At 39.0% G+C, this 12,973-nt stretch overlaps 1 protein-coding gene across 5 annotated transcripts in view; it reads left to right on the plus strand.

Annotated features, from left to right (window-relative positions):
- The window catches only part of CDKL5 (cyclin dependent kinase like 5), a 225,304-nt gene that overhangs the window by 118,829 nt on the left and 93,502 nt on the right, over window positions 1–12,973 (plus strand). The window contains exon 1 of one of the 5 annotated variants that reach the window (XM_032840835.1): window positions 1,097–1,302. The exons of 2 other annotated variants lie outside the window; for them this stretch is intronic. In XM_032840835.1, coding sequence (XP_032696726.1) covers window positions 1,186–1,302 — 117 coding nt within the window. In that variant the 5' untranslated portion in view covers window positions 1,097–1,185. Of the gene's footprint in view, window positions 1–1,096; window positions 1,303–12,973 lie in introns of those variants that run through there. 2 more of the 5 variants (XM_032840833.1, XM_032840836.1) reach the window with 2 other exon arrangements.

A 12,973-nucleotide genomic window follows, 5' to 3' on the forward strand; every position in this document is an offset into this window, starting at 1 on the left:
TGATTCATGCTGCCTTATTGCTTCTGCTCCATCTTGCAGACACTGTTGTGGCAGAAGGGCCAGAGTTCTGTTGCCTGCTTCTGCCTGGAGGGTGATGGGAGATCAGCTCTAGACTGGACTTGCCAATATGATAAGGCAGGGAATGGGAGCTGTGCCCGCTTCTGCCAGACAGGAGTGGAAGATTAGTGCCCTGGTGCCTGCTTCCTTGGAGGTGTGTGTGTGTGTGTGTGTGTGTGTACGCGCGTGTGTGTGTGAAAGTAAAGTGTCTCTCTGCTCAGCCCCACTGAAACCTCAGTGGGATGGTAGTGCAGTTTTTCCATTGATGTTTGCCTGGAATAGGGCGAGTGTTGCCCAAAAGATTTTCTCTTGTTAGCCCATCCTTTTCTTGCTCTTTTGGCTGTGAGAACAGACTTTTCCTAGCACCTCTTTATATTTGCCTCCTGTCGGTTCTAGGTTGGAGACTTCTCCAGTACTCTTTTGGGGATACATAGGAAACAGTGGGGAAACCATGGGAACTCACTGCCACCATGTTCTTCAAGTCCTGACCACCTTGTCTTCCTATGCTTGGTGTAGGGATTTTTAGTTTCAAGAGGAAGGACCTGGGAGACGTGGGTCTACTCCATCTTTACCAAAACTAGAAGTCTCCACATGTGTGTGAAAATTCTGTAAATACCAGTTTATATGATAACATCAGTTTGTCCTTGAAATAAACCATGGATTAGGTACTGTGACTGGCCCTGGGGACTATAGATAGGACTGAGATGTCATCCTTAACTTCAGAGACCTCACCATTTTGAAGAGTTTAAAGACCTGTGAAAATAGATTTTAATTTGCCTCATGACACTGAGGTAGAAAACACAATGCTTTATTTTAGAAATGAAACTAAATCTAGCTCATACCTTGTGGCATTGGAGCTCCTTTGCTTCCCATTTACTGACATAAGCCTTTTTTGGTTTATGAAGTACCAGCCAAATGGGAAGAGGCCTAATCCTTAAGTGCCTTGTTGTTCTCATGGTTACCATTGCTTGTTGCTCTGGTTACCATTAAACCTTTTGCCAGGCACTACCCTATAGTGGGCATTGTTTCCCTGGCCCCAGCTCTCCAGGCTATGGTGCTTAGTGATCAGACTGGAGGAACCTAGCCAAGTGACACCACTGTCCGAAGTCCTGGACAGCCCTCTGCCTCATGCAGAAGCTCCAGCCCCGTGATCCTCCCAGTCTCAGAGGACCCTCCGGTCCTAGAGGAACTTCAGCTCTCCTTGACATTAGCCTGTTGGATGGGAAGTTCGGCTCTACGGCCTTTGTGAGTCTGGGCTTTATAATAATAAGGACTGTTAGTTCTCCCTAGGGACAGGAGAAGACACCCCCTCCCTCATTCCCAGGAACAAACCCCATGTTCTCTGAGTTCCTTTGGAAACATGCTTGGGTGATTTGGGAATGCCTAAAGTAGAGCATTTGGAACTTTCTCCCTGATGATAGTAATAATAGTAATAACATTTAGTTCATGTGCTGTTCTGAGCATTTTACTTGTATCCTCTTATTCAATCCTAATAGCAACCTCAGGAATAAGTGACATTAGACACAATTTTCAGGAAAGAAAATTGAGGCACTGAGAAGTTTAACTTGTCAAAGGTCACTTATCTCCTAGGTGGTAGAGCCGTGATTTGAATTCAGGCAGTTTGGCTCTAGATCTGAAGTTCTTACCCTTCTTTTGGATGTGTGACAACCTTTGAGTTTCACTTTGCTTTTATTATCATTTATTTGAAATCAAGATTGTGTCTGAAAGAAGTGCTTCTGGGTTTCTAAAAGGTATCAATTAAGTAATTTTATGTAATTAAAGACTTTCTAATTAGAAACACTCTGTTTCCTTATGAAACCACATAGATCTGGCAATGAGAATACGAAAAATAACTTAACCAGTACATATCTTGTATTTTAAATTGTTTGGAATACAGCCCTTTAATAATCAGATTTTTAGATTTGTTTCAGAAAGTAAGAAGTAATGATTTTGTTAGAAATCTCTGCATTTTCTTAGGTTGTTTAGAGTTCAAGAGAAAATTTAGCCAGATGATATTGTATTATATACACCTATTATTTGTCACACTTATATACATTTATGATATTTTCTGTTGCTTTAGGTGCCTTTTTTTTTTCAACTACAGCTAGTAGAACAAATAGAAGGATGTGATTCACAAGTCATTATATTAATATCCGTGCCATTAGATTTAAATTCTTTGGGGGCTTATTATGAAGTACTTAAAATGTAATCAAGTTTTTCTTTTCAGGAGTGATTCATGCTGCCGTTTACCTTGCTTCTTCAGGGAAAATTTAAATTTTCTCATTTAAAATGTGGAGACAAGTTTCATTTACATATTCTGTGTACTAGGTAGTATAACAGTTTATTATATTCCTTATAAACACAGTGTTGAATATAAAATTTGTCATGTTTTGTTAGAGAATAATGTATAGTTTCTCTTAATTCATTGACTTGCATTTTTCATGTCATTGGTGTTTAAATTTCCACAGGCACTTACCCACTATGTGATTTATCTGAAGCAGATCTTTCAAATTCATATTGATTTATTATCAATGCCATTTAAATACATTCTTTGTTGATGTATAAAGGGATCTTTGTTGGTTCTAGCTCAAGAGAAACCACACAAGCGAGCTTTAGAACTTAGTTAATTCATTAAGCAGACATTTGTTAAAGCACCTATGGTAGTGAGTTCTGTTGGATGTTTGGGACAAAGAACAAAAAGGTCGTGGTTCATGATTGTGGAGAGCCCACATTCTAGAAGAAAAAGGCTCATGACAGCATAGTGGTTAGAATGTGTTCTCTGCCCTTGAGGAGTTCATAGATTGACAGAGCATGAAAACGTCAAGAAACAAATAGGTCACTCATTTCAAAACTCAGGTGGTTGGTCTTTTTAACAAGATACTATTTCAGTCTTTATTGTCTGTGATGTTTTTATTTTATTTTATTTTTTAAAGACCTCATTTGTTTGACAGAGACATAGCGAGAGGGGGGACCCAAACAGGAGGAGTGGGAGAGGGAGAAACAGGCTTCCCACCAAGCAGGGAAGCCCAATGCAGGGCTCAATCCCAGGACCCTGGGATCGTGACCTGAGGTGAAAGCAGACGCTTAATGACTGAGCCACCCAGGCACCCCCTGTGATGTTTTTAGTTAAAATTTACATATCTCTATTCTCTGTGTGTCCCTGGCTTCATTTCTTCTTGGTCTCTATAAGATCCTTAAGAGCTACTTAGAGCAGCTAAAGTTCCTAACTCATTTAGCCTACCTTTTTGGAGTGTCCTCCTGCTAGGTCTTAGAGCATAGAGTTACATTAAAGGCCTAGGCTTATGGATCTTACAGCCTGAGGTGGGAAGTGAGATTGAATGGCAAATAGATTCCCATGTAGGTATAGTAAGATCCCGGTTGGAGGTATGGATAGGGTGCTAGAGACTACAAAAAAGGAACATACAAAATAATCTGGGGGGTCTTGGAGTACTTCCCAAAGAAGGGTTTTAAAGAAAAAAGAATTAACCAGAAGAAGCAGGGTTGGTTTCTTGTGATTTAATTACCAGCTAAAAACAAGTTACCTCCATGGGTACTCCCGTACCCAAATGAATACTCTATTTGAGTTGTTGTGTTTTGTTTAGCATGGTACCTGTCACTGGGTAGGAGCTTGAAACTGTTTGTTGATTGAATGAATGAAGAGAGATGAATGCTGGGTCAGAGTGTAAACAAGTATGTGTGAAGGTTCACTTGAGAAACTGCAAGTAATTAGGTGTGACAGGAGCAGGGTTTTTGTTGTTGTTGTTGTTTGGGTTTTTGTTTTTTGTTTTTTTTTTAATTAGGAGATGGTGTGTGGAATTAACACCTTTTACTGGAAAGCCTTGCAAAGCTACTGGGCTACGTGGTATGTAATACATCTTTCTTTTCCCCAGTCCCACGATTGACAGCAGAGTATGTACGAAATACCCATTATGTGCAAACTGATGACCTCACTGAGGTCTTTGGAGAATATTCCTGCAAGAGGATTTCAACAAGAATGCCTCAGTGATATTCTTGACATCAAATAACCAGCCACACAAGGATTTTGTTCAGAGTATATAGTGTTTCTTGGCTGATTCTCTCAAAAGAGTGAACTGCTTGAGACTTCTATTGCACAGTTGTGCAAAGGCATGGCCACTTTTGGGATTTTTGTCCTCTCCTTCTCTTCTGCCTTAGCTCTCAAGGTGGCTTGTTTGAGGTCATTTGGTTTCCTTTATGATGGTGGTAAACAGTTCCATGCTTATACAACGAGATGGTACATTTCGCTCCTGAGGACATTTTTGTTACATAGCGACCATAATGTAAGATAAAGGGCTGGGTACTTGGATATAAGGGCTAACCAGACTTGCTCTTTCAAAAATATTTAGGCTGTTTTATGTTTGATAGTCATCTCTTTCTATGGTAAGAGAAAGTGAATCTGGCATTCTCTAGTTTTCTCCACAATGTGTAAAAGATAAAATAAGTTTTAACTAAACTAGATACTTTGAAAATAAGTCTTTAAGAAACTGTTGCTTACCTATGTCAAATGTAATTTTCAGTTTTCTACATGGATATGGTTAACGCAAAAGTAACGACTTGGAGCTTGTTTCAGATTTTAGTTGTACCATTTTGGTCTGCATATGTGTGAGCGTATCTATCAGAAGGTATGAACAGGAGGTCCCTAGAGGTAATCCAGTTCAGTTGTTTGAACAGAGCGCTTCTGAGTTTGTCTCACTCTCCCTATCAGTCTTTCACATTTTGGCAACATCCTAGTAAGCTGGAGGACCTTACGCCTTAGTAGCCTAAAGGTATTACATGGAACATAATTTCTGTTGCTTTTCAACTTTGGAGTTTCCTTAAGCATGTTTCTGTCCTAAACCCCAGGCATATTTCTCATGAGTTGGAAGAAAACATGGTATTTTGACTTTCTTCACCAGTTCTCAATACTCTCATTTTTCTTCTTTCATAGGCAGACTTAAAAATAGGGCCAGGGATGCCTGGGTGGCTCAGTCAGTTAAGCGGCTGCATTCAGCTTAGGTCGTGATCTCGGAGTGCTGGGATCAAGCCCTACTTCGGGCTCTCTGCTCGGCGGTGAGCCTGCCTGTCTCCCTCCCTACGCCTGCTGCTGCTGCTTCTGCTTGTGCTGTCAAATAAATAAATAAAATCTTAAAAAAAATAAAAGTAGGGCCAAAAATCAAGAATTACAGATTTTCTATTTTGTATATATGCATGTATGATTTATCAGCTTATTGATAAGTAAAAGCAAAATAGAATCAAACATTATTAGGCAGTGGTTTTATAATCACTTTAGCAGTAATGTTTCTGACTAGAGCAGAAGATGTGAGTATGTGCTCATGGGTCTGGTTTTTGTTAGTGCTCCCAGGAAGCAGTGAGCTACTATACTCTGTAGTAGCTCTGCTATTGTTAGCATTCTGTACATTGTTTACTCACCAGTGTCTGCAAAACGTAAGTATGCTGACTTCATTGGTACCTACACAATTTTCTGGAAAAAAAATGGCCCTGAGAAAGCTAGGCACAGTCATTCGTTCCTTCAGTAAAGAAATCTGTAGCAAGTGCTCTATCACTTGTAAAACAAGATAGTAGATTTTTGTCTTCATTTGGACTGTATTTTTTTATGTTGACTATTAGTCCATTTTAGTTAATAGACCTATACCTCCCCTTGTCATTGTACCTGGATCTTTATATATTTAACAGAGGTAATATTTGTGGAATACCTGGTGATGTATCTTGGGCCGATAAATTGGGTTTTTTCTTCTTTTTCTTCTATCTTGGTTCCAGGTTAGAGAGTAGGGTGAATGCCTCTTTGGAGGGGAAATTACTCTTAAAAGAATAATTAGGAGACTTAAAAGAGAGATGAAAAGCAGTCCTTCCAGGTGCCAGAGGGATGTGAGCAGAAGAGGGTGAGGTAGGGCAGGCAAGTCTTGACATTCTCTCCCCCTGACTCCCATTACCTCAGGGAACTAAAATTCTGAATTTAGGGAGACCATAGGTTGAGAGTGAGTAAAGCCAAAAGTGAAGGAAGCTTATGCCCCATTCCCCTTATGGAACTGATGGAAATTGCCTTGCAAAGTTGCCTCATCACAATAGAAGCAGCAACAGCAGAGTTAAAATGTGGCATGCTGTGGTTAGGTGGAGAGAAGATTCCTGGGTCTCTCCTCAGCTTGTGATTGGCCTCTAAGGAGTTACTGCACACTCCAGGTATCTGGGTTGAGAGCCAGTGAAACTATCAGTGGGGATTCTGTGTTGAGGGGCAAGCTGATAACACTATGGTTGATAACCAGGTTGTCGGTATAAATGAGTTTGAGGAGTCTGGATATCTTCACCAATTAAAACTGAGGAGCCAAACAACCAGGCCAGACACCCGGGCTATAAGCCAAAAGCACATACCTGAGTCCACAGTCTCCCTGGGGTCCAATGGCAATATCAAGCCAGTGTTCTGGGGTCCAGGCCTACAAGGAACCTTGTCTTGGAGACCAGAGTCCCAGGGGATAGCACAAGGGTGTTTATTTATCTGAAAGCCCCTCCCTTACCACAGTGAAGTTCTGTAACCCCAGCCCACATCCATACATACATCCATCTGCCATCTTGGTAGAAGCAGAGAGAAAATCTGAGGGGGACTGAGCATTTACTTGAAAGAGACTATAAGCCAGAAAAGACTGAGCTACTATAGAATGCAAATTAAATCAAGGTCAGAGCTTGGAAAGAAAGATTAAAAGTTATAGAAAATTAAAAAGCTACATTTTCTTGGGCACATCTTGGATTTAGTCTTTGATTATGTATTTCCAACATTAAATGTAAATTTTGTACTCTTTGTTCACTACGGAACACAAAGTCAATGATTATCTGATAGAGGATGTAGATTGCCTACGTTTGGCATGCCTAATTAATACTGTCTTCTCAATTGACCACTAGAGGTGAAGTTTTCATTTTCTCATTGTCTGCTTATTTTTGTAAAATAAGGTCAAAATGAAATAAAACTCTAATACAATTGTGCAATAATTACAGTACAGACATGATGGTTAATATTACTAAACTGTAATGCTGTTTGACAGGCATCATTGCCATATACTCTTAGAAATTTGTGGATATAACCACAATCTGAGTGTGGTTGTAGACAAAGTGATTTAAGAGCATCTGTATATAATGTCTGAAGGGTTATATAAAAATCAGGTATATATCAAATTTCGTATTATCTATAGATATGGAGCTAAATTGTTTTGAAAGTCTCTATTGAAAAGGATTGCTATTTGCTCCGTCATAGAAGTTAGTGAAAATTTTTCTTTGGATATCTCATTTTTTGTCTTAATAACTGCATTTTATTTTTTGAACTTTTTATTATCTACAGTATTAACAGGGTAGCAAGTTTATCTTGGTCTATAACTTAAGGTGAATTACTTTTAAATCATTTTTTAAAATTATTTCTTTATGGTTTTTTTTTTTTTAAATTAACATATAATGTATTTGTTTCAGGGGTACAGGCCTGTGATTCCTCAGTCTTACACAGTTCACAGCACTCACCACAGCACATATCCTCCCCAGTGTCCGTCACTCTGCCACCCCATCCTCCCACCCCCTGCCCCTCCAGCAACCCTCAGTTTGTTTCCTGAGATTAAGAGTTTTATGGTTTGTCTCTCTTTGGTTTCATCTTGTTTCATTTATTCCTCTCTTCCCCTATGATCCTCTGTCTTGTTTCTCAAATTCCACATATCAGCAAGATCATATGATCATGTCTTTCTCTGATTGACTTCTTTTGTTTGGCATAATACCCTCTAGTTCCACCCACGTCATTGCAAATGGCAAGATGTCTGTCTGTCTTTCTTTTTTTTTTTTTGATGGCTGCTTAAATAATTCATTTTAAATCAACCTTTTTGAGGTGTAATTTACATATAAGCATCTACCTTCTTACATACAATAAGATGTACCCATTTTAAGTGAACTAGTTTCCTTAACTCATCATGGTTACATCCTTTGATATTAATAGCCAATGTCCAGGCTGATACTGATCCACCAACAGGCATTCTGGGCCTATTAGAAGTACTTATAAGGGCTTTCCGGGTATGTGGCTTTGCTTATATTTATCCACTAAATGTTCACAGATTTTTTTGGTTTTTATTATATTTGTGGCCTCAATTCTCACACTATTACAGGATATATTTATTTTTATTCAAATAAAAATAGTTGAAGGCTTTAGTATAGGAATTCCAGTGGTCTCCTTAAGAATGTGGCTTATAGGGGCACCTGGGTGGCTTAGTTGGTTGAGTGTCTGCCATGGACTCAGGTCATGATCTCAGGGTCCTGGGATTGAGTCCCACATCGTGCTCCTTGCTCAGTGGGGAGTCTGCTTCTCTCTCTGCCCCTCCTCTCTGCTTGGGCACTTTTCTCTCTCCACAAATAAATAAGTAAAACCTTAAAACAAAACAAAACAAAACCCAGTGTGGCTTACATTTATAAGAGAGAGAGCCTCTCCCTTTGATTTTCTCTTCCCACAAAACTCATGGTCTTTTATCTCACCTCTAGAGGCTCTTAACCTTCTTTCTGTTCCACATGAGCCCAAGCTTTACTCCTTTTCTTTGACTTCCCCCAAACGCCACTAATACAAAATTACTGGATGTTTGTAGCACATTTGCACTAAGGATTTGGCAACCATGATACTAAATAGCACTGTAAGCGCTGTGTTAGCCCGTTCTCAGATCTGCGACTCTTTCCATCATTGGGAATGTTTCATATCACACAAATATTAGATACTAGTAGTTATGTAACATATCTGTTTTCATATTGTGTTTTTCTAGGTTAGAAGAAATCTCACTAGCTTTGTCTCAGAATGGAGTAGAGGTGATAGTGAAGAATAACAATCTTTATTTTGTTGTTTCAGGTGGAGAAATAAATCGGTAAATACTAATTTTTTAATTTAGTAAGCCTTCATATATAACTTGATAAATATTGACAACCTTGTAACTGTAGCCATTTTATGCTGAAAAAGAATTTTTTTTTTTAAGAAATTTTAACAGAAAGAGAGCAGTATCAGTTTTGCAGTACATTTTTATGATCTGTAGGAGGGCAGAGTAGCCAAATAGCAAAACGGGTTTTTTATTTATTTTTTAAAAGATTTTGTTTATTTATTTGAGAGACACAGTGAGAGAGAGCATGAGCAGGGCGAGGGGCAAAGGGAGAGGGAGAAGCAGACTGCCTGCTGAGCAGAGAACCCAAGGATGTGAGTGGGCTCCACCTCAGGACCTTGGGATCATGACTTGAGCTGAAGGCAGCTGTTTAACAGACTGAGGCACCCAGGTACCTCACAAAACTGGTTTTTAATCAAGACACTATAATTCCTTTGGGATTTTAAGAGCTTATTCAAATACTTGCCTACTAAAGGGTTTTTGGAGAGGGCCAGATGAAATTTTGAAGGGTCTTATGTTTTATTATCTTCATTTTTTGGAAACTTTTTGAAGAAAGAAGGAGACAGGTCTAGCTTAATATGTCTCCTAGGGATATACTGTTCTTTAAAAAACTTAAATGTGTATTTGTGTATTCTTTATTCTCATGTTTTATTGTCTTTAAAAAAATTCCTTGGGGCGCCTGGGTGGCTCAGTCGGTTAAGCCTCTGCCTTTGGTTCAGGTCATGATCCCAGGGTCCTGGGATCGAGCCCCGCATTGGGTTCTCTGCTCAGCGGGGAGCCTGTTTCCTCCTCTCTCTCTGCCTGCTTCTCTGCCTACTTGTGATCTCTCTCTGTCAAATAAATAAAATCTTTTTTTTAAAAAATTCCTTATATCCCAAAGAACGCCTTTAAAAAATATATTATGGTAGGAAAAAGTGTTTCTCTGTTAGAGTATAGTGGAATTAGTAAGTTTTATCAGAGGAGAAGCATGACTTGGGCCAGCAGATGTAAATTTTGAATTGGCGCTGCTGTACAGTGAGACTTTTGCACTGGATCTGCCCCTCTCTTGTGTAGTTCACTTTTGAACCAGTCATACGTTATTTTTCACCCACATGCCTGCAGTCCAGTGGTAGAGTCAGACTTTATCCAGGTGGTCATAAAGTATGTGAAGGTGTCACTTTAATAATTATGAAGAGATGTTTGCTAAGAGAATATATGGGGCTTTGAACTTAGTCACAGGCTGTGGGAGGGCTTCCCTGAGTAAGTGATGATTTGTGCCAAGGTCTGAGACAGGGGTAATTTAGGGTTGAGTAGGGCAAAACTTTTAGGAGTAAAAGGAACTACGGCAGGGGAGCTCCTGGTATTGATAGCTGGGGCTCACCAAGCTAGGGAGACCTAGGGAGAGGAGGCTGGAAGGTATTTCTGGAATGGTCCCTGGATGGGACTTGCTGGCCACTTGGAGGGGTTTTGACATGGTCTTTAGGGCAAGGGAGTTTGGGGACAGTTTTAATGGGAGTGGTGGAGTGAAAGCAGATTTCCATTTCCAAATGGCTACCAGGCTTTCCCAGTGGCAGACATTATTAGAAGGGTTAGGAAGCTAGGTAGTACTTCAAGTAGTAATGGGAAGGGCTGGAATTAGGATGGGAGTCAGGTAGAGAAGAACTGTGGACCGATTTGAAAAATATTTAGGAGGCAAAATTCAATAGCACTTGGATGTATTTTGGGGTACAGACAAGGGAGATATCAAAAGTGATCCTAAATACCTAGCTAGATACTTACCTGTTCACTGAGATACGGGGACAGGAGACAGGACCAGGTTCAGAGAGGGAAAAGAGCGAATGGTTGGTTAGGCATTCTATCTAGATATTTTATACATTTATTGTCATCTTACATCTCAGTAAAGATTTCTGGAGGGCATATCCAGCCCAGAGGAGGGTAGAAGGGATATGGTGTTTTAAGGAAAATAAATGAGGAACTAGGTTTTGTTATATAGAAATTTTATTACTGACTTGGCTTGAAGGCAGTTGTCTTCTATGTGAGTCTTAAGATTCTACTTCCCACATCTTCCTTTTTTGGCTGCGTGCTTGCTCTCTCGTGTTCTAGATAATGTATTAATATTTTCATGAGACTATCTTCTTTTTAGAAGCTGAGCATTGAAGTAAATTGATTATGAATTTTCCTTGTAATGCTTTTTAAAATGTAAGAGTTTTGGTGAAATGCTCTTAATGTACAAATATTGGACAGTTTAGAATTTACACCAGTATTTCCTGTAACAATATCCCCATAATATGAACTTTTGTAGTAGTTTTGCTAGTTATTGGTGTAGACTTTGTGTGACTGCCAAATTGTTTTGGGCCAGCTGAATAGTGTCACTGAATTTTTAACAAAAAGGTAAAAAATATACATCTTTTAGTATATTTCACTATATGATGTTTGAATGAGGCCATATTACAAAAGTTATAAAAGTAATCATTTTATGAAAATGAGATGAGTGTAGACATTTTAGTGCCATGATTAATAGTTTTAATAAGTTTTGGAGAATTAGTCTTTTTTTTTTTTTTAAGATTTTTATTTATTTATTTGACAGACCGATCACAAGTAGGCAGAGAGGCAGGCAAAGAGAGAGAGGAGGAAGCAGGCTCCCCACTGAGCAGAGAGCCCGATGTAGGGCTCGATCCCAGGACCCTGGGATCATGACCTGAGCCGAAGGCAGATGCTTTAACCCACTGAGCCACCCAGGTGCCCCGAGGAGAATTAGTCTTTTAATCGTCTCATTTTCACCTAAAATTTCTTTTCATAGTATATTATTCTTTTCTAAAGCTTTATTTGATCTCAAAAAGTGGTCACTCTCTTTTAAGGGGGAGTGTTTATAGTGGAACACTGCAAAACAATTAAAATGAATAAACTAGAGCGGAGTTTTTTGATGCCAGCACTTTCGACATTTGGAAGTGGGTAATTCTTTGTCATGGGGTTGTCCTATGCACTGTAGAATGTTCAGCAGCAGTCCTGGACTCTACCCAGCTGGTAGCCTCCACTCCACCCCGTTGCGACAAACAAAAGGATTTCTGGACATTGTTGGATGTCCCTGCTGTGGGGGGAGGTGCACAGTGTCCCCAGTTGAGTGCCACTGAACTAGATTTTGTTTACATCTCAGAAATACAATGTTGTGCTTAAAAACAAAAAGCTGTTGCAAAAAGATGCTCAGAGTAACATGCCACTTACGTGATTTTCAGTGTTCAGAACAGTAGTAAAATTGCTTATGGGTAAATCCATTTGTAATAATAAATATGTACATAGGAGTGGTACGTAACAGTTTCAGGATAGAAGTTACCTCTGGAGAAAGAATGATCAGAAGCAAATCGACATATTATCGACTTACATCTGACATTTCTTCTGTATATTTACATGATCAATCTGTTTCAAACTCCTGTGGCATATCCTATAACATTGGTTGTACTTTTAAACTATTGTCAAAAACTTTAATTTACTGACATGCATTATTACATACCAACACAAAAGCTTCTGTGTATATGAGATGCTTCATTTACTCCTTCAAACCTAAGATGTCATATAAAACCTCATATAAACCAGGGGCCCAGTGGACTGTTCCTAGATGGCTCACCAAAATGCTCTCCTTCTTTGCTATAGATTGTTATTCCTGATGTGGTCTGAAATACTTCACTTTAATAGTTAATCTAACTTTTAATATTGGCAAACAATGGTAGTTTATAGGTAATAAACAATATAAGTAACAAGATTTCTTAGAAAGCAATTTAGTTTTCATCTTTGTGTATCCTGGTTAATAACTTGTATTTCTATGGTATTTGGTAAACACATGTCAGGTTCATTGTATCAACCTGCCATGGAATGTATCCTGTCCTTGAATTTACTCCCATTTTATAACTTTGCTCATAATGTTAAAAGTAATTTCTTTAAGTTACTTTAGAAGGTTTCTGTGACCTAAGAGTCAGAATAAAGATAGAAATAACAATTTTTTGCACATACTTTAAAGTGCATAAATTTTATAACAGACATTAGAAAAT

The sequence above is a fragment of the Lontra canadensis genome, unplaced genomic scaffold (genome assembly GCF_010015895.1).
Source record: "Lontra canadensis isolate GAN:19392208 unplaced genomic scaffold, GSC_riverotter_1.0 scaffold116, whole genome shotgun sequence".
Classification (NCBI taxonomy): Eukaryota; Metazoa; Chordata; class Mammalia; order Carnivora; family Mustelidae; genus Lontra; species Lontra canadensis.